The 22,280-nt window shown below is 41.8% G+C and overlaps 1 protein-coding gene across 2 annotated transcripts; it reads right to left on the bottom strand.

Annotated features, from left to right (window-relative positions):
• Nucleotides 1-457: 457 nt before the first annotated feature.
• PRSS23 (serine protease 23) lies at nt 458-22,047 on the bottom strand. Of its 2 annotated transcripts, XM_042455991.1 has the most exons (3): nt 21,711-22,047; nt 3,451-4,553; nt 458-1,455 (listed from the first exon to the last, which is right to left on the bottom strand). In XM_042455991.1, exons 1-3 carry the CDS (start codon nt 21,719-21,721, stop codon nt 1,334-1,336), a joined length of 1,236 nt encoding a protein of 411 aa, XP_042311925.1. In that variant the 5' UTR covers nt 21,722-22,047; the 3' UTR covers nt 458-1,333. The 2 variants fall into 2 exon arrangements, with proteins under 2 accessions (XP_042311925.1, XP_042311926.1); XM_042455992.1 differs by having other exon boundaries at nt 1,322-4,553.
• Between the last annotated feature and the right edge of the window lie 233 nt (nt 22,048-22,280).

Below are 22,280 nucleotides of genomic sequence, written 5' to 3'. Positions count from 1 at the left end.
AATCATGCTGCCACATGATCACAGAGTAATCTCTGACAATGCTGGCTCTTTGGCTTAGTAACAGAGATGAGCACTGCTCCCTATGGTCAGACATGACTTGACAACCTTGTCAAGAGGGAATACCTTTACCTTTTAACAAGTGACAAAGGTTTGAGGAAAGTGTTTCTGTGGAAGAAGGTGGTCTACCAATAGGGAACACAGGGGCTGTGCAGACCAGACATTAAGGCCAGCCTGGGTGCGTAGTCAGGGCATGGTGTCCATATGAAGCATGCCCCAACTCCGTCCCCATGGCAGTGCTATGGCATGCACTGCACCACATGGCGTGCAGTGTCATGGCACTCCTCTGGTGTTGCATCCACATGATGCAGCACCAAAGGAGTGCCATAAAGCTGTAGTGCCAGCATTACGGTGCCCTTTCCAGGACACAAAAAGGAGGTGCTTTTTGCGGCTCCTTTTTATGCCCTGGAAAGGCCAGATCGGGACTGCGGTGTGTGGTTGCCACAGCCCCGATCTGGCAAAAATGGAGGCGGCTGCAGGCCACCCCTTCAGGGGCAGTCTGCACAGCCCCTTTGTTCTCTAGCTCCAGCTATCAGAATAGGTTTACCTAACAATTATTGGCCAAAGTCCCTAGTCAGGAGTACTTTATTCTTCATCTGAAATTTACTGTGGTAACCTCAGTATGTGTTAGCCATAAGGAAAAGGCCATATTGGCTCCAAGCTTAGTTTTGGCCAGTAGAATAATGTCTGAACTGGCAAAGCCTGGCTTGTGATTAGCTGGTGAAGTATAATCATAATCTGTGGATTAATCCATTTGTAAAGTACAGTTAGTAGTAACTACAGTTTGGGATGACATCTCTTTTGGCAAATCTTTGTTATGGCCATAGCTTCATTTCAGAGGTCACTTCCACATGGAAAATGAATCCATTTAAGCTCCATTGAAGCAGGCTTTTTCAAAATGCCCAGTTACAAGGAAAGAATCCAAAACCCTGAGGACAAGCTCAACCAACCACTCTGCACGTAACTGAAGGTAGGATAGATCACTCAAAGCAAAGATGCTGCCATGGGCAACACATCTTGGGGATATGGGCTGGCATTCTATCATGACATATGCAGCTGTAAGTTCTCCTGATGGAAGTGGGCAAACATTTTTGTCAGATGTGAGACAGCCATACAAATACAGGCCAGAATTCACGATCACAATTATGAATCAGTAACTTAGAATTATGCATTTGTAATTTATTCATATTCATGATCTCTATGTATTCAATAGTATAGAGAATATATGGCAATGCTAACAATATCCCGATTCTGACTTACCAGCTAACAGCCACTGCTAGCAATGGGGATCTGTTCTCCTGTCAATTAGGACAAAGGCTGATGTCTCCATTCCTCTCCCACAAACCATCTGCAGTGCAAGGAGGAATTGCAACAGAGATTCTGCTTCTGGCGGTTGCACTGGAGATTAATGTGAGAGAAAGGTGGAACCATCAATCTGCTGTTCTTGATCAACAGGAGAACAGATTCCTGTCACTCACAGTGGCTTTTGCCCAGTAACTCAGAAATGGGGGGTGGCTGGGCTTAGAGATGCTACTTAGTTATGTAACCAAGGTAGTTATGTAGCTAAGCAAATGATCTAGAATCTCAGCCACAGTTCAATGACTCATTTGTGAGAATATCCATGTCAGACTTGCTTTGCCTATAGGAGGGCAGAGATAAATATTGAAGTGCTGGCACTCATCATGACTATAGTTGGAATGTGCAAGTTGCCTTATGGGAAACATTGGACGTTTATGTCTGACGCAGAACATTTGCATGCTGTTCAAGACTGAAGAAATGGAGTTGCACATGTGGTGCCATTGTGCATACAAATTCTCCATTCCCATTTGGATTGTGAATTCAGTTGTGCAAGGCTGGCATTCAAAACAAATGTAACTCCACATGTGGAGAACTATTGTTAGTCCGCTCACCTTGACTCGTGTCTGCAAGAAGGCTTTAAATGTGCCGGCAGCTCTATTAATCCATATCAACCCAAAGATCCAAAAGATTCATTGCCTCAAAGCTCAGGAGACCCTTATCTTTGGAGGTTTTAAAATAGAGGCTGGATGATCACCTTCCAGGAGTACTTTCATTGTGTATTCCTGCATGGCAGAAGGTTGGTCTGGATGGCACTTGTGGTCACTTCCAACTCTATGATTCTATGATGCTATGTACTTGATATCAGTTCTATCAATTTCTATCAGTCTTATAAAGTAAATGGGTTTTAACTGACTCTTCAAAACCAAATCATCCCTAATTCTTTGCATGACATCAAAGCTAGATCAACCAATTTATTGTTGCTAGGACCATCTAGGCTTGCAACTAAGATTAGAAGGAGAGGTTATCATGATGGGAGTGATAGATAATGTCATTGACTCTAATAATCAATAAGGTCCTGACACTTTGACCCTGTCAGCTGTAGCTCCACTAAATCACTGACCACTAGCTAGAAGGAAATGTTCATCCTGGGCTGAATCAACCGGAGAAATCTCATATTGAAGTCACTGCTGCCAAACAAAAGTAAATTGAGTGGATTTCCCTGAGATTCTTAGGAAATTAGATGCCACCTCTCATGCAACATTCTGCAGCTGTTCTGTATTCCCACAGAAACAAGAAAAGTGCCCATCTCTGAATATAACAGCTGCTTGAAAAATCAGCCAAAGCTGCTGAAACCAAATGGATTTCAGGCTTCTTCAGGCTGCATTCACCTTCAGTGCAGGCATTCTTCTGCTACCCTCTACTTCAGATCATCTGTTGAGGGAATTTCTTGTCTGGTTGCAGAGGCAGTCCTTCGCTCCCCCATCAGCGGGGTTGATGACTCTGCATCAGATTTTAATCTGAATGTTATAAACCATCAGGTTTTAATCTGAATGTTAAAGTTGCTATTCAAGGTGCTGAATTTACTTAGGGAGGGGGTAGAGTTCAGCACTTTGAATAGTTCCTCCACAATTAGAATGGAGTGGATTCACTGCCTCCCATTGCAATCTCTTATTTCTTTTTTGACCCCTAAAAGCAGCCATAGCCGCTGGAGAAGAACTCCACAACCATACTTATGCTCACCATAAGTGAGCTTTTCAGAATTCCAGAAGGGAATGGAAGGTACATGAAGACTAGTGACATTAACACAGAAGAAACCCATCACACCAACCTTGCCATGGAGGATTCTCTACCAGCATGATGCAATTTGACAGTCATGAGGGCCAGCCAATCCATTGTGCCCACTGATTTAATACAAATGACCTCCATAGCTAATAAGGTGGGCCTCCCTGTTAATTCCTGCATCCTGGTATTTATAAAACAGAATGGTGCACATTGCCAATATAGGAGTTTGATTTCCCCAACCCCCCGATAAGCAATCAAGGCCTCTGTGGGATGTTCATTGTCTTTACCCCTCCCTACAGTGCTGATAGTTACCCGTGATCCAATAACAAATCTGTGCATATTTGAGAGGAGTAATGCGGACGGCCACATTGAAATCCTGGGGTGAGCCATTGGTGTCCACCCATTGGTGCCCAGAAAAAATCCCAATGATTTTACGTTCCCATTTGTGATTTTGTCTCTTCCACATTCGCACGTAAACCCCAGAGCCACTGGCCCCTGGCTGGGCATCGCACTGTTGGTACAAGAGATCGTACGTTTCATCCTTGACATCGCAGAAACGGTAGACCAGGTTGCCTGGTCGATCATTGTCGTAGCCTGAGAAATGAATCCTTCCTCCAGGCAACTGCCTTGCTGTTGGGCTCACCCCTATTTTCATGAACTTCCGCTTGTGAGGTTTCTTGAGTTCCAATAGGGCATAGTCATAGTCCATGCCAATGTCATTGGCGTTCCCTTTTATCCACCCTTTGGGGACATGGGTCCGTTTCACTCGGATCCACTGGAATTTCAATTTCTCTGGCTCTAGAGAACTACTGACATTTGCCCCTTTGCTACCATCTTTTGGTCTGGGCCTCAGAAACCCTACTCGCAGTTTCTTGGCTCCCTTGACATAACTTTTGCCATCGTGAATGCAATGAGCAGCTGTCAAGACATGTTTCTCAGCCACCAGTGTTCCTGTGCAGCCTGTAGACAACTTCACAGAAGTGGAAAAAGGATAGTTTAACAAGAAGTCTTTGCCAAAAATGCTAAACCTCGTGTCATATCCGTAGATTTGTCTTTTGGTCCGAGATCTGCTTTGTCCCCCTGTGCTGCCACCAGTAACAACATAGATGCCAACTTCTGTCTCAGTGCGGGAACCATTGGAGTACAAAGTCTCGTAGGACAAATATTCCTTCACTTCTTCGTAAGTTGGAAGTGGAGAACGTTTGTGGCAGGAGGGACCACAAGGGGACGTCACTTCCAGTTTGGCTTCTGCATCAAACTGGGGTTTGTCCAAATTAACAGTCAACTGTGGCAAAACAACTGGGACCTTGTAGGATGGCCAGGTTGGCTTCCAGAGAGATTGGGAAGGTAAGACACCTTTTACGGTGGACAGAAATAAGAGAAAAACAGGTAGGCCCACCATAGCAATCCCTGATCTGTAAAAAGGAAGAGAAAATAAATATTCTTATTACTAGCAGGAAAACAATCAACACAGTTCAAATGGCACCTTGCTAAAGATGCAAAAGTCTGTTGAGCATTGCTAAACAATACATTTATATTGATGTCTAGAGAGAAGGAAGTCAGAAAGTGACTGTAAGGCTTAATAGAGGGAGAACCCAATGTATTGTAGTGGTTTGAGCATTGGATTATGACTCTGTGGAGAACAGAATTTGAATCCTGACTCTGCCATAAGAATACACTGGGTGACTTTGGACAAGTCACGCTTTGTCGGCCTTAGAAGATGGCAAAGGCAAACCCCCTCTGAAGAAACTTGACAAGAAAACTGTGTGATAGTTCACCTTAGGGTTGTCATGACTCCAAAATGATCTGAAGGCATAGAACAACAAGAACAATATGCTACAAAAAACAGATTGCTTAGATGCAACAAATGTTAAGTTCCTCGTTAACTTTCAAGTTAAGTTAAACATGTACCAAACACTCTAAGCCATGTTCCAAAACATCTTGTCATGTTCTGCTGATAAACAGCTAGAACACTAGAATAAGATACAGTCGGGTCTCCATACCCACGGATTCTGCATCAATGGAGTCAACCAACTACAGTTCAAAAAATATTCGCCCCCACAAAATTCCAAAAAGCATACAGTATTATAAAATGCTTTTGTGAATGTGAGGTGTACAAAAAGAGAGAGAAGAGTAAGGAACTTTATTATAGAGCCAGAAGAACTGAACTCATCACACTGTCTTAACAGTAAAGTAAACTTCTTTTTAACTCAGATCAAACATTTCTCTGTTCCTGGACATAGAGCAAATGTTGAATCACCATATAAATGCATCGGTGAGTGCAAGGCGCACACAGAGAGTGTGTGTGTGTGTGTGTGTAAGAAAAAAAACAGAGAGCTTCAGCAGCAGAAAACATAAATAACTGGAGCAATGTTGAGGGGAAAATGTGGAACATGAGTTTAAAATTAGCCAGGCAGCTAAAAACAGGGCAGGAGCCAAAATAATCCCTGCAAGGATGAAGGGAGGGATAGGTTTGCCTACTCCCAATCAGAATTATTCAAATAAATCATGTTCATTAGATGAGCTTATGCATATTTAAACCTGGCTCGGGTTAAACCAATAATGGCTGGAGAAGCTTAGCATCATTCTTGAAATGCCTCAAAGGAACACAGTACTACCAACCCTTATGCAAACCGTCCACAGCTGTGCAAGGCAATAACCTCCTTCTGGGCTTTCACAAAGTAATCCACTGTGGGCCTGCATTTCCAAACTGTGCTGCTTCACTTCTCTGTGAAGGGAAGGGGTTCTTTTTCATTAAACCACTCATTTTGAATTAATAATCTCATCGGTTGGGGGGCAGGTGAGTCACTAGGGTATGCTCTTTTTCTTTATTAGTATGTTAGGTTTTGTTAGTACAGTCAGCCCTCCATATCCAGGGATTTTTGATCCACAGATTCAAGCATTTATGGCTTGCAATTATATATATATAATTCAGCACAATCATATATATATTGATGATTGTGCCAAGCTATCATTTCTCCAGCTCTTGCTATAGGAGACAGAAAATCTCTCTCTGGCCACTAGATTTAAAGAACAGGCTTTAAAGAACAGGCTGAGGTGTGTTGTATTTTAAAGTGTACTGTTTTTAAATGGTTTAAGCTTTTTCTAAGATATGTTCTATTCTTTTAAAGAGTGATCTCTTTTAATATTGTAAAAGTTTAATTCTGTTTTAATGCTCACTTTTGTATGTTTTTAATTGGACTGTTCTTTAAAATTGTAAGCCACTATGAGTCCCAGTTTTTAAGGGAAAGTGGGATATAATGATAATACATCATGTTCTCTTTCTACACAGATGATATGATTCAAGAAGCATATTTGTCAGAGAAGATGGCAGCCACAGCTTGTGGGGAAAGTTCAGGAAAAAAACTCTTCTAGAACATAGCCACATAACCCCAAAAACCCACAAAAAACTATGGATGCTGGCCGTGAGAGCCTTCAACTTCACTATTTCATGATTATTCTTTTCTTCTTCTTCTTCTTCCTCACTATATTCCATGCCAGCTCCTGTTTGCTTTCTGGATTTAGCTGCCTTTTGGTTTCATCAGTAGGAAGAAAAGGGTGTGGAGCTCATTCCCACATTTCCCTATTGTCTCTCAAAACTGTTTTATCCAGCAGATGGAAACCAAGAGAAAAGTCTGATTTAGGCTTTAGGTTTTAGAATATTTATACAGTCAGCCTTCCACGTTTGCAGCTTTGGCTTTTGTGGATTTGATTATTCATGGATTTGATTAATTTGTTCTCTCTAGGAATCTCCAGGTCCTCCAATGTAACTCTATGGTCAGTGTCCACCAGACATCGCAGTGAAGATGCCTAGAGAGAACACTTTTCTAGGCATTTGTCAGAACTCCATGCAATTCTGTGGTCAGCTTCTGGATGATGTTAACCACAGACTTGGGCTAGAAGACCTAGAGATTCCTAGAGAGGTGTTCTCTCAGGTTAAAAAAACCCACAGTGGTTTTTTACTTGTGTTTTTTCCACTTTCACAGCATTCCTGCACTTCAACGCCCAGTGAATATGGAGGGCCCACTGTATATTATTTTAGTAATTTAGTATCTTAACATTTTATAGTGTTGTGTTTTATAATCCATTTTTGATTATATATGTTTGATGTTCTGCCCTTTGGTGATATTATTATTAAATGAACATTATTATTTTTCAAAGATGTAGGTCTGTAAGTCTGTAGAATCAGTCTGTAGAGAGATCTTGTAGCACCTTTGAAACTAACAGAAAGAAGAAATTGGCACCATGAACTTTCATAGGCTTAAGTCTACTTCTTCAGATGCATTTGAAGGAAGTAGACATAAGTCTACAAAAGCTCATGCTGCCAGCTTCTTTCTTTCAGTTAGTTTCAAAGATGCTGCAAGATCTCTCTACACATCATCATCATCATCAGGCCACTGACTTTGACAGAGAATACAAACTCCTTTAAAAAGTGGAGCTGGGTATCTAAAGCTCTTTTCAGCATACGTTGCTTCTTTCAAAAACATTATAGATCTCGCCAGAGATACGGTAACCATGCACTTTTTCTCTTTGGGAAAGAGGAGAGGACACCTAAGGAAAGCATGAGAAAGGGAATCCTTGACAGTCTAGGCTGGTGAATATAGATGACAGGGCTTTTTCTGTGGTAGCACCCAGATTATGGAATTCCCTACAAAGGGAGGTCAAGTTGGACCCATCCCTTTGGAGCTTCCAGCAAGTGGGTATTATTTTTTATGACCGCCACTCCTTTAAAAAATTGTATCTGCTCTAACTGATTTAATATGTGTGTATGCATGTGTTTAGAGAGCCAGAGTGGTGTAGCAGTTTGAGTGTTGGACTAGGTCTCCTGAGACCAGGGTTTGAATCCCAGCTCGACCATAGAAATCCACTGGGTGACTTTCAGCAGGTCACACTCTCAGAGGATGGTAATGAAGAAACTTGCCAAGGAAACCTTGTGATAGGTTCGCCTTAGAGCCGCCATAAGTTGAAAACAACTTGAAAGCACACAACAACACAACAACAAATCAAATCATAGAATTGGAAGAGACCACAAGGGTGATCTAGTCCACCTTTTGCTCTGCTCTGAACCAATAGCCCATCGCTTTTATTGGGAAGGCTCTACTGTTAGTTTTCTTGGCCAGTTTCCTTAGAGGAGATTTGCCATTGCCATCATTTGAGGCTGAGAGTGTGTGACTTGCTTAGTGGGTTTCATGGTACATAGGTAAATCTAATTGATCTAATGACTCCCACTCATTTTTGAATCAAACTCTTTGCCCCATTCTAAATTTTATGCATCTCTTTATTTTAACTAGCTAAACATTTATTTATCATGGTAGAATACAAAGATATAGCCGTATTAGTCTGTAGAATTTGTAGATCTCTCTACATATTAATTTATCACCTTAGACTTCCTGGGCTCCTGAGGAAACTGGACAACAGATAAAAACATTTTAAACGTTAAACACAAACAGATGAAAACAGGTTTACATGATTTCTAAAAATAGTTTAAACACACACTTGTTGTTGTGTGCCTTCAAGTCATTTCCAATTTATGGTGACCCTAAGGTGAACCTATCATGGAGGTTTTCCTGGCAAGATGTGTTCAAAAGAGGTTTGCCATGGCTATCCTCTGAGGCTGAGAGAGTTTAACTTGCCCATGGTCACCCAATGGGTTTACATGGCCAAGCTGGGATTCGAACTCTGGTCTCCAGAGTCATAGTCCAAATGCTCAAACCACTACACCACGATAGCTCTATGATCTGATACTTTTCTGCAAAACACAAATATGTGGAATTTGCTATTGCAAAGCACATATGGTCATTTTTACTTAGATTTTTTTAATTAAAAAGTGCCAGTTCAGGGGGCTGACTCTAATGTTGGGAAGAAGAGATAGGAGGGAGTGTGTTCAAAGAGCATAGTGTGCTGACTGCTGGACTAAAGAGAATGGAAAATATAGAAAGAGGATATGACAGAACGGGGTACCATGGAAGGGATTATGACAAAATGAACAGGGAAACTCCAGACTGTAACACTTGGGGTTTATTCAGACTGTGAAAATAATCCAGGGTGAATCCAGATTGAATCTCCATTGTTCACATGCATTCCAAATGCACCTGATTAAGGGGGGGGGGGGGGTGCCAAATAGCCCACTTAATCCAGGATGATCTATATCAGGGTTTTCCTTCAAGTTTTTCTTTTTAAATGATCTGCAACTTCAGTAGTGTGAATAACCAATGTGAATAGACCCAGGATAAAATGCTGCAAACCCAAAAGGGGATTCCGAATACATTTGCATTGTTGACTCCATCTTTATTCGAATGCTTGCACATGTGACAACTGAACTGGCAGGGATGCACATTGATGCAGTTCCATAGTGTGAATAACAAACCTGGAATGCATCAGTGGGCTAAGGGTCTGAATGAACCCATTGTTGCAGATCCCACAGTGAGAATTAATTTCTGGAGCATTCAAGTTAGGTATTACTGTACAAGGGTGTTTTTGACCACCATGGAATATTTGACAAGCTTTGAGTGCAGTAAAATATTAAGCGGTCAGTTGACCGGTGACTTCATCATTCCACACTGTATTTGCATCAGAATGAAATACAAACAGCCCTTGTCAGATTTTAGGAATATGGGAATGAGAGAAGTCTTTCTTTTCTTTTCTTTTTCCAGGCATTTTGTGAATGAAAGTCCACAAACCACCTTTCAAAAAAGAGTATCCATTTGATACTTCTGTGATTACTTTTTATTTTTTTTAAAAAGGTCTGTCTTTAGTTGGTGTTTCTTGAGCCCTGCTAATTAGAACCCATTCCTGCAATAAGCAGTGGAAACAATCTCTATATATATATAAATAAATACCTTGATGAGAAGAATACTCTCCATTACATTTTGCAATGCAGACCATTTTTCCATGGGGCAAGAAGCCAGAAATTATTAAGAAGTGGAGGAGGGGGGGGGGGGGGGGAAGTGGGACAGGACACAGAAGGAAATTTTCTTAAAACACATTACAGAATGAGACTCCAGCTAAAGTCTCTAGGCTTGCCAAAATTGCCAAACAGCTTTCTTTGGCTGTAAGATTCATTAAGAGCGCAATCGAGGGAGTTGAAGAGCACTTTAAGGATTACAGGAGCGTTCGGCACACCATTCTTTTAACACAAGTTGTGCACGTTAAGACACAGCCTGTTGGGAACATCACAGCTCAGAAGAAACAGCCACTCTCCAGTCTGAATTTTCCCAAATCCCTGCTAATTTGAAAGTTACAAGGGGAGACATGCTGGAAAAACTGAAGCAGATTGGAAGTGTCCAGCCCAGGGTATCTGCCAACACATACTGCAGATGCAGCAGGTATTTTGGCACATCTGCTCCGGGGCACCCACACACAAAAAGCAATAGGATCATTGTGTTACTTCATTCCCAGCTGGCAAAGTCACTGTAAGAATTACTTATTCTTTTTTGTCTTCATCCTCTCTCCCTGTTCCCTCCTATTTTTTTTAAAAAAAAGTATACTGGATTTTTTTTTACTAGAAAGAAACTTGTTCTGGAATCCACAAAGTTGTTTTCTTCTAAGAATATATAGTCAGTCCTCCATACCCATGGATTCTTTATCCATGGGTTCAACTATCCACAGATTGAAAATATCTTTATAATATATACAGTGGGCCCTTGGCATCTGCTGGAGTTTGGTTCCTGGTTTTCCCATGGATACCAAAATCCATGGATGCTCAAGTCCTATTAAATACAATGACATAGTAAGATGGCACTCATTATATAAAAATCAAGGCTTGTTATCTGGAATTTGTATCTTTTTGCAATGTTTTCAAGCCATGGATGCTTGAATCTATGGATAAAAAAGTCAGTGAATAAGGAGAGCTGACTGTAAATTCCAAACAGCAAGGGACACCAATTTACTACCTCATTGTCTATAATAGGACTTGAGCGTCCATGGATTTTGATATCTATGGGGGGGTGTCCAAGAACTACACCCCAGTGGATACCAAGGGCCCACTGTATCTGCACTACACAGTTATAAGAGTCTGATAACATTTTAACTATCAGTTGTTGTTGTTCAAGTTGTTTCCAACTCATGGCGACCCTAAGGCAATCTTATCAGGTGGTTTTCTTGGCAATATTTATTGAGGAAGTTTGCCATTGCCATCTGTTGAGGTTGATAGAGTGTGACTTGCCCAGAGTCACCTAGCAGGTTTCATGGCTCCGCTGGGAATGGAACCCTGGTCATAGTTCAATGTTCAAACCACTACACCATTCTGGTTCCTATCATGCTATGACAACTATCATGTTTCCATCCTATGAATCTTGGGATTTATGTTTAGTACTGACCTTAGAAGACTTTGCTGGGGGCTCTATTGGTATAACGCAGATTAGTGGAGTAGATATTTTCTAGCAGAGTATTCTAAAAGCTTCACCAAGCTACAAACCCATGGCCTTCCCTCCATTCCTATTGCCATTGGTCTGGCCTTTAAGGGAAAGAAGAGCGACCAGGATCTGGTGGACTTAATCCCTTCCCCCAATCACCTTTATGCATCATTTCTTATTTAGACTGCAAGCCTGAGGGCAAGGAACTCTCAAGCTAATAATTTGTAAACTACTGTGGGACTCTTTTGACTCATGGCTGAGGTATAAATACTCTAAATAAATTATCAATCAGTCCTAGAATTCCATAGGATGAGGCCAGGATAGGAATGTAATTCTATAATTTTCTTCCTGAAGAAAGCAACAAGTAATTTGAGCATTTTTTCCCCTTCCTGCTGGGAGAAAGTCTTCACAAAGCACAGATTCAGATGTAGTTGCTTTACACAGCATTTTCTGCACACAGAACAGCAATTTCAGAAAATGCAATTTGCCGGGCAAGAAATGCTATTTTCTGTGCAAATCAAGCACGTGAATTTGGCACAGAATTATTTCCAAATCCCAGCATTTTCTGCAAAGGAAACAGAGTTTTCTGTGCAAAACAACCCCATGCAGATGTGGTGAGGAGTAAGTCCTGAACCATGAAGATTCTCCTCAATCCAGGATTCTTCTCTCACCAAGGCTTCTCATCGCTTGAAAAAGAGAGCTTTTAAAAAAACATTTATTGAATATTTTTAAATATTATTTTCTACCCTAGGTCAAGATCATTCAAGTATGGTTGTGCAAGTTGATAAACTCCTAGTGCCACAAATGTATTTCTCTTCCATTGGCATATGGCAGTTGTAATCCAAACATTTGGAAGAAAGTAGACGACCCACTATAGGGCAAGATGGACCAATGGTCAGTTTAAAACAGTTTCATGTATTTCCAGGCTTTAAATTTCCACTTGGGTTGCTTTTGGGGCAGCCTTAAGCCAGCCAAGTGTCGAGAGGTGAATAGACAACTTCCCTGCCATAAAATGTGGGGAAATTGGTGTGAAATTGCATTATTAATTCACAGTTTGAATTCTGTTGAGCAGTTCTGGCAATGAATGTTACTGGAGTGGATCTATAGTTTCTTAAATAAAAGTTTTCTGAGTTTTAACTACTGAAGTCCAATACAGGGAGAGGCGGGATACTACTACTACTACTAATAATAACAATGATGTCTGATTTTTCTGAACTTAGTATCCTGTTGTGGGTGTAAAATCAGAGGTGGATCTTTATTGGCTATCCTGACTTTCTTAGGGAAAATGCAGACTATACATGATAAAGCAGCCTTCTTAGCCTGGCACCCTCCACCTGGATTAGACTACAACTCTCATCATTCCCACCCTAGCCATGCAGGGTAGGGGTGCAAATTGTAGTCCAGCAGTGTGGAGCAGGTTGGAGAATGCTATGAGATTGATTTCTCAGGTCACCAGTGTGACTAAGGAAAGAGAAACCTTATCTAAAGCCACTCTGATAAAAGTTAAGCTCTTTAACTCTACAGCCTTAATGCATGTTTATTTCTGTATACCAGTTAAAAAGGCTGTAGATCATCTCCCATATCAGAGGCAACAAGCCTTTGTATATTAGAGGTATATCTCTTCCATTTGTGTCCCGCTGGCAGGCTTTCTGTAAGCAATGGTTTGGCCACTGTGTGAACAGAACTTTGGACTAGAAAGGCAGTTGGCCTGATTCAGTGTGGCTTTTCTTATGTTCTTAGGTGTATGTACACTTATGACTAGGCTGGATAACACAAGGATGTGCTTCACTTTGCTCCAGTACATTGTAAAATCAAAGATATCGTTAAACAGCTCTTGGTCCAAGCTGAACAGCATCTCACCATTTGGGACATGATTCTGTTCTCCTTTTTGGACTATGGCTGCCCTGCTGAGATCTGGTCAGGTTATATGTTGAGCAGTCTTGCAAATCCACAAAAGCCAGTAGTCCTCAATACCGTGGCTAACACCAGTTGCTCATACATATCTAGAGATGTAATTCATAAAACATAATGGGGAATTTTGGGAAAGGTTCTGGGCAATTTTTATTTAGCTGTATAATAAATAGGTATTTAGGTGACAGATTAGCAATAGCATTTACACTTCTATGCTGCTTCATAGTGAACTTAGCACACTCTAAGCGGTTTGCAATGCTTGCTCCCAATTGCTCCCAACAAGCTGGGTACTCACTTTACCAACCTACGAAAGGATGGAAGACTGTCAAGTTGGAGCCCTCTGGGATCAAATTCACAGTGTTGTGGCTGCAGTCCTGGCATTTAACCACTGCACCATCAGGGCTACGTAGCTGCTTTATATTTAGTCAAGTCCCCTTGGCCTTTTGACAAATTCAACCACATCTCCTGTCTCTACCATCATAGCACTGCTCCTGCTGACCTTTGCCTCCCTAGCAAGGGATGTACTAAATTAAGTATTTTTAGCCTCAACAGGTTTCTTCATGCAACTGGGAACCTTGAGCATGCAGGATTCCTAACAATGCAGGTGATCCTGTAAGAATACGGTTGGTTCTCTATTCAGGCTGCCCTCAAACCAGCAAAAGCTGGAAGAGGAGGAGTGAGGTAAGTGAACCTGACCATGGAGATTGGGCCAGTATCATGGTTCTTCCTTATTCAAGTGTTAGACTGTAACAAAGCTAATATGTGAATAAGGTTCATGTGTGCAAAAGGATCTTGTAGCACCTTTGAGACTAACGGATCAAAAGAAGGTGTAACATAAGCTTTCATAGGCTAGGTCTACTTCTTCAGATGCACAAAATGAACTGATGCCCAGAAAGGACCTTTATAATCAGACTGTAAGAATAGCCATAGAAATGCAAAATGTGTGGGTATGATGATGTGGTGACAAGTTCAGTTTTAACTATGACTGTTGTGGGACAAAGGCAGGGTGGGTGGATAACCGACCGTATGAATGGTGGAGGGAGATTTGGAATATGGCATGTACAGGGAGGGAACCAGAAAAAAGATGTGGTATTTGCATAATAATATATTTGCGTAGTGATATTCCAGTCTAAGAGACTATGCCTCTGAATTCCAAAATTCATATGGTTGCTTTCAATCAAATATCCTCCTGAGTGTCCTAGAACAGGGATGGTGAACCTCTAGTCCATGGGCCACATATGGCCCATGTCGTTTCCCCCATGTGGCCTGCACATTTCTTCTGCTGCTATCTGTTATTGATGATAACAGAGATAAGAGACAAGGAGCTATTTAAAGCCTATGAAACTATGGCAGACCTCACAACCTGGTAAGCCACTGAAAGGCCAACAGAGAAAGCAGCCATAGGATCACATAGTTCCATAAGCTTGCCTATGAAGGAGCCTTCAACCACCCTTGTTCATTTTCAATCATTCTGGCTAAAGGGCAGATTTTTGGGAAGAATGGAAAAAGTTACAGTATTTCAATACAGGTTTCTTTGCCATTGGGATTGTACTGTAATTTAACAGTTCTAGCCATTTAAAGGGAAGCAATTCCCGGTGGTTTCAATGAGCTCATGGCAGGAGCCCTACCAGAACATGTCCATATTAAGTGCTGTGGCTTGTGCAAGCTAGAAATCATCCCTGTTAAGAGGCCTTTTTGTAGTTAGCAAATCTTGCTGGGCTGATATAGATTCCAAGAGACCTCCAAAGACATTGTAGGATTCTACAGCCCAACTCTTTTGCAACAAAGGAAATCTTTTATTTAAAAAAAAAGCACAGCCAGAGGAAAGAACGTATATCTTATGGGTGTCAGCCAGCAAAGCAAGTGTGATATTAATCAGCTGTTTTCACATGAGCTGTACGATCATGCATGCAGCCATTCCATAGGAGGATTTCCCAAAATGCATTACACATCATGTTTCCCTGGCCACCCCGCCATGGGCACGACTTTCATTACCTCATTAAAGAATGACTTATAATAGCTAGACATTTGCTTTTAATCAGTGTTGCTTCTGTAGTCATTAATCAGATTCCAAGAACAAAGAAACATCCGTCTATGAAGGGACAGACGGAATTGGGGCAGAGAGAGGAGGGGAGCACAGAATGGGTGTGTTTGAGACATGAAGATAAGAAGTTAAACATTAATTTCTCTCCCAAGAAATAGCTTTCTAACATACCCTTTGAAGGTTTCTAACTAAAACCAAGGGCAAGCAAAATTAGATCTGCAAAGAAAGTTGAAGTCATGAATTCTGAAGCAAATAGTTTTTCCCCCCCTGATAACAACATACAGGGGTTTATAATGAAATTACAAAGTGACCTTAACCAAAAATTTAAAAAGGATAAAATAACCCTCCTTCACCACCACCTCAGTTTACATGTTGGGTCCAAAACACACTGCAGAAATAATCCAGTTTGAGACCACTTTAACTGCCCTGGCTCAGTGCTAGGGAATTCTAGGAACTGTAGTTTTGTGAGACACTTAGCCTTCTCTATTAGAGAGCTCTGGTGCTACGATACATTACAATTCCCAGGATTCCCTAGCACTGAGCCAGGGCAGTTAAAGCAGTCTCGAACTGGATTATTTCTGCAGTGTGTTTTGGACCTTGAGAATATGGGGCCTGGCAAACTTATTTTGGGGGACTACTCCCAGCTGAAAGAGAAAGTAACTTTCCCAAGTCTTGCAACAGTCTTACAAACAGCAGAGGGGTGGTTTTCCGTCTGTACCATTTCAGATTGCAACTGGGGCATTACTGCATACAAAAAGCATTTTAAAAGCCCTGCACAGATAAATATAGCATAAACTAGAACACTTCCCCCTGCCAGTTAGCTTTCTATATGCAAAGAACGGTTTGTATGAAAGAGTATTCAGTAACACAAGCTTTGAGTGAGAAGAACTATATTCACAGATACATCTGTTGAGAACACAAGAGAGGGCCTTCTCAGTGGCTGCTCTGAGGTTCTAGAACTCCCTTTCTAGAGAGGCTAGACAGGCACCCTCCTTGCTATATTTGTTGTTTTTCTTCTTAATGAGTAGCTTTTACATTACTTTTAATTCTATTGATAATTATGGCTGGAATCCTATATGGTCTCTACATATGCATAAGCAACACAGTTACAGTGCTAGGCATTGAATTTTGGCACAACCTTCCCCGCAATCTCCACTTACCAGGCAGCATCCACTGCGATCTTTGGAGGTCTGTTTCTCTGTCACTCAGGAAGCAGCTGATGAGTGTTTCCGCCACCATCCCACCAGCAATCCTCATTGCAACAGACAGAAACAGGGTTCCTGTCACAACTCCCCATCACACTGGAGATCAATTGTACAAGGGGAGGTAAGAACAGCAGCCTGCTACTTCCCACGTAATGGGAGCAGACTCCTGATGATCGTGGTGGGTGCTTTCCAGTGAGTGGAGATTGTGGGATCTTTACAGTGCCTGTGTGTGTTCGTGTGCGTCCAAGTTGCCTGTCAACTATGACCACCTTATGAATTTCATAGTTTTCTTAGGCAAGGAATATTCAGAGATGGTTTTGCCAGTTCCTTCCTCTGAAATCTAGTCTACAGCAGGCCTGGTCTAATTAGCTTACAAGATCAATCAGAACCTGGTGCTCCTAAACTAGGGGCTACATATGGACCATGAGTACATAACGGCCCCAAGTGTCAACTCCAGGTTATACATTCATAACAGAATTTCGGCCTATATTTTAACTTTGGTAGGATGTGAACTTTTAATTGTATCTGTTGTAACGTTTGTAAGCCATCTTGAGTCCCAGCACTGTTAGTTAATTAATTCATTAATTAAGACAGAAAGAGCAACTGATTCAGACATAACTGTAACACGGAGGAATAGGAAGGACAAGGTTCCCAAGTGCTTCTTATTCTTGCACATTTCAGTGTTGTGCAAAGGTGAACATTCCTAAAATGCTCTGGTTTGGAAGACTCTTCCTGGTACTTTTAGGGCATGGCTAGTAGCCATATCTCTATAGCACTGGTGGATGGCACATAAGGGACAAGAGGAAGAGTCCTCCCTTCCACCCTTCTCCCATGACTGGAAGAGCAATAAGCAAGGTATTCAGGCAAGGTAGAAAGAGGTGGAAGGAACACTGTGCTTCCATCATCATCATCATCATCGTCGTCGTCGTCGTCGTCAAACAGCCAGTATGGCATAGTGGTTGAGTGTTGGGCTATAGCTCTGGAGATGAGGGTTCAATTCCCTGCTTGGCTATGAAACCCACTGGGTGATCTTGGGTAAGTCACACAGTCTGAGCCTCAGGGGAGGGCAATGGCAAACCTCCTCTCAACACATCTTGCCAAGAAACCCCTGTGGTAGGTTTGCCATAAGTTGGAACCGACGTGAAGGCACACCATAACACCAAATTATCACTATTATTTACTTATATCCTGCCTTTCACTCAAGCTGACTAACTGCTCAAGGCAGCTAACACCAAATTTAAAGCAGTACAATTTAAAGACAGTACAAAAGCATTTTTTAAAAATGTAAATATAAACTTTAAATACAATTAAAAGTTAAAACAAGTATGCATTAAAAATATTAAAATGTATTAAAAACTGTGTACAAACCTTAACAACTGACTTGCATGGCATTTAAAAGCCCAACCCTCATCAGGTTAAAAAGCCGCCAAAAGGAGAGCAGGTATGTATTCCACTGACCTTTCTAGGGAAGGAGTTCCAGAGCCTGGAAGAAGCCACCAAGAAGTCCCTCTCCCTTGTTCCCACTAACCAAGCTTGGGAAGATGGTGGGACAGAGAGAAGGGCCTCTCCAGACATTAACATTGTGGGGGCTGATGTGCTCCAAATGAGCCTAAGATAAATCAAACTATTTTTTCCAGATTTGTGTTTTTCCAAAACTACATACAAAACTAACTTGGGAGCGGGTACCTTCAGCCATTTGTAACTTTCTAGGGGCAGCTGGCATTATCCACAACAGTGGTGTGGTGAATCCACTCTGGGTTTTTGCCCAAACTTTAAAAGGCACTGTCCTAAGAGCTGGACCCTATTCCTGCCCAAATAGGTTCGGCACCCTGGACAGTTCCTTTAAAGTGTGTACTAAAATCCAGAGCAGATTCACCATCCCATTAAAATGAAAGCCAATAACAACCCCTTTTCACCCTTCACAACATCAAAGTACAACCAGTGTGGAAGATTCAGTCGTAGGGTGAACTTAGATTGAAAAGTCTGTTGTTGTATGCCTTCACATCATTTCTGATTTATGGCAATTCTAAGCCAAACGTATTTGTGGAGTTTTCTTGGCAAGATTTATTCATAGGAGAGTTCCTATGGTCTTCCTTTGAGGGTGAAAGTGTGACTCGCCCAAGATCACCCAACAGATTTCAGTCACCAAGCAGGGATCCGTGGTGTCACAGAGTTTTAGTCCAGCCCTCAAATCACTATATCATACTGGTTCTTAGACTGAAACAACCATAGTTTAAACATCCATGAAAGAGGGTTTGATGGTAACCCCAAAATTCTATCAGAAAGACATCACATGTGAAACAAATACATTTATCCCAAGACACTTGGCAGGAGATACATCCCAAGATAACATAACTGGCCACAATCATCTGGCATGTATCTGTTTCATACAGCATTGTTCCAGTCCTCTACTTCAGTAAAATCTGTATAACTTTCCATGCTACTTAGAATCATTGAGCTGGAAGAGACTTCAAGAGCCATCCAGTCCAACTCCCTGCCATGCAGGAACTCACAATAAATCACCACTGACAGATGGCCATCCAGCCTCTGTTTAAAGACCTCCAAAGAAGAAGACTCCACCACACTCCAAGGGAATTATTCCACTGTCAAACAGCTTGTTCTGTCATGAGGTTCTTCCCAATGTGGAGGTGGAATCTCTTTTCCTGTGGCTTGCATGACATCACTTCAAATATTTAATCTGAGCTATTATATCACCTCTTAAGCTTCTCTTCTCCAGGCTAAACATACCCAGCTCCCTGAGTCTCTCCTCATAGGGCATGGTTTCCAGACCTTTCACCATTTTGGTCACCCTCCTTTGGACACGCTTCAGTTTCTCAACTTCCCTTTTGAATTGTGGTGCCCAGAAATGGACACAGTATTCCAGGTGAGGCCTGACCAAAGCAGAATAGAGTGGCACTATTACTTCCCTTGATCTAGACACTATAATTCTATTGATGCAGCCTAGAATCGCATTGGCCTTTTTAGCTGCCACCTTACACTGTTGGCTCATGTTCAGCTTGTGGTCTAAGAGGGCTACTTATAATAAGCTGTCTTATCCTGAGTCTATTTGTCCATCTAGGCTAGTGATGTCTACTCTGTTTGGCAGTATCTCTCTAGGATGCTGAGCTGAGAGGGGTCCTTTCTACTTCCTTCTACCAGATCCCTTTAACAGCAGATAGAAGATTATTTAACTTGGGCTGTTCTGCATGAAAATCATGTGCTCTGCCAACATAGAAAGTGGTCTTATCCAAAGTCAGACTACTGGTCCATCTAACCCTATTGATACTGACCACCAGTGGCATTCCAGGAATCCTTCCCAGCGTTACCTGGAGATGCTGTGAACAGACTTTCTGCAGGCAAAGCATGGACCCCATCCACACCTTGCAGCTGTTACCTGTGGCAAAAGTATGGCATCCAAACCATTCTCAGATACTCTTTCAATAATACTTAGCATTTAACTACTGAAAAGTGTCAAAATGATTCTTACTTATGTTTGCTAGGTCATAACCAGGGCTTGCTCCTCAACTTTTAAAGCTGGCATTAAACTGGATGGAGTAGTGGCAGCATCCATGTCTATCTTCTCTGGTCCAGATGCAGAGTATTGTTTAAGTCCTGCTTGCTACAGCAAAACCTTGTTGTTCTACAACAGTCCTGTAAAGTAGGCCAGTTTAGGAACTCTAAAAATTTAGGCTAGTCCTAGTTACAATAAGCTCTGACCCAGGGACATTCCAGCTCAGGTCATACTCTGAGCTCCTAAATGAGATTCAAATTAAACCAAACTATTGTCACAAACACCTGGGTGGTTTCTTTGATTGGTGTTGGGATCCTCCCTTTCTCAAATCAGATGCTTTTGAAATGCCTGGTCTAAATGAAAGGTTTTTAATAAGAAGACAGAGTTGCTTGACAAATGACAGACTCTTCCTAGTTCAGAGACATGGTTTGTTAACAAATGTGTACACCATATGGGAAAGTTTTGCAAGCCTTGATTTTGACAATACATGAAGCCAAATGCACATATGTCTAATAAACACACATGTTACAGATGGAGGGGGAAATGGCATTTCACACATGGTGAGAGAAGTGATTTCCACATAGGGGTGTCTCAAGGCATCTTTCTAAATTCCCCTAAAACCTCAAGAGATTAAACGTGGTGATTTCCTGATCCTAGAAAGTATGCTTTGAAGAGTCCATTTTGCCAAAGCAGTAATAAAGGAATTTAAATGCTGTAGAATATTGCTCTGTGGAGAATCCAAAGAAACTAGGCAAAACAAAGGAGGAAAGTGGAAGGAACTTCTCAGAAAGTGATGCAGCTTCCCCAGCTTCACTAAATGCATAGCTGGTGGGGGATGATGGGAGTTGTTGTCCAACACACCTGCAGAGCAGCTGTTTTGAGGTAGCTGTATTGCTATATCAGCTGCCCTGAATTTGTGTTTTGCACACTTGATACAAGTAGTTAATACAGGTAATTTTGAACACTTAGTACAGGTAATTAATACAGGTAATTTTGCACACTTAAATACAGGTAATTAATACAGTTAACTATGCACACTTAATGCAGGTAATTGCAGTTCAAATGGGCAAGAAAAGAGCAAAAGAGGGGCAAGCTTCCAAAGCTTCCAACCTTAAATTCTTTGGAGAGGTTTTTGTCTAATCTTCTCTGGCTTACCTTTCTTCCATCTGCTTTGTTAAAGCCACCTGACAGATCATAAGCAACTTAGATGTCCTCATGGCTGTTTTTAAAAAACAAAACAAAACGTACTCTGAAAAAGGGAAGTGTTGTTTGATTTTTAGGAAAGGTACATTGGCATCCTCAAACCTGGGAAGGAGAGCATCTCCTTATCAAAAGTTCATTGATGACTAAGCATGAGAAATCTTCCTATCTACCCCTCTACAAGATAAACTGGATTTCTTGGGCTGCTGTCCTCCAAATATCCCTTGCAATGGGGCAGGAAACTTACTCAGGGGTAAGTTCCCTCTGTGTCCAGAGAGGGGCTTTCTGGCAGGTAGGGATGCACAGAGTCCTGACAGCCACACTCTGAAATCTCTGGACCAACTTACCTCTTCCTCATCGCTGGAGCCAATTCTCAGTTTCAAAGCTCCTGAGAAACAACTTTCAAAGAAAAAAAAGTTTTTTAAAAAATCAGACAGGTGAAGAGGTCTGAAGTCCCATCACTTGCAGCCTTTCTTGAGCTGCTGCTGGAGGAGGAGTGCTGAGGCCGGTTGGCTCCTGGTCTTTTTCAGTCGCTCCTTCTTCCTCTCCCCACGATCCAATACAAGAAAAGAAAAGAAAAGACAAATACAACACCACTCCCTCTCACCACCTACAAGTCAGCAGCCTGAGTGGGGCTTCTAACTTTTTCTCCAAGGCGCATGAATGTGATCTTGCAAGGAGGACTTTCAGTGTCAGTGAGAGAAACAAGGAGGGCCAAACCTCCTTGCAGGTGTCACACCCCCTTTCTGCCCCTCCTTCAGATTCCCCCCCCCTTTTTTTTTTTCTTTTTTGTAAAGGAAGAGAGAGATGACTGCTGAGGGAAGCAAAGACAAACTTCTGGGGACTGGAGCGCAGGCGCCAATGGGGGGGCATGCCCTCCCTTCTTCTTTTACTGGTCTCTTTCCCCTCCTTTTCCT

The sequence above is a fragment of the Sceloporus undulatus genome, chromosome 3 (assembly GCF_019175285.1).
Source record: "Sceloporus undulatus isolate JIND9_A2432 ecotype Alabama chromosome 3, SceUnd_v1.1, whole genome shotgun sequence".
Lineage (NCBI taxonomy): Eukaryota > Metazoa > Chordata > Lepidosauria > Squamata > Phrynosomatidae > Sceloporus > Sceloporus undulatus.
Note: the sequence above shows the minus strand (reverse complement) of the source record. Positions and strands in the feature narration are given on the sequence as shown.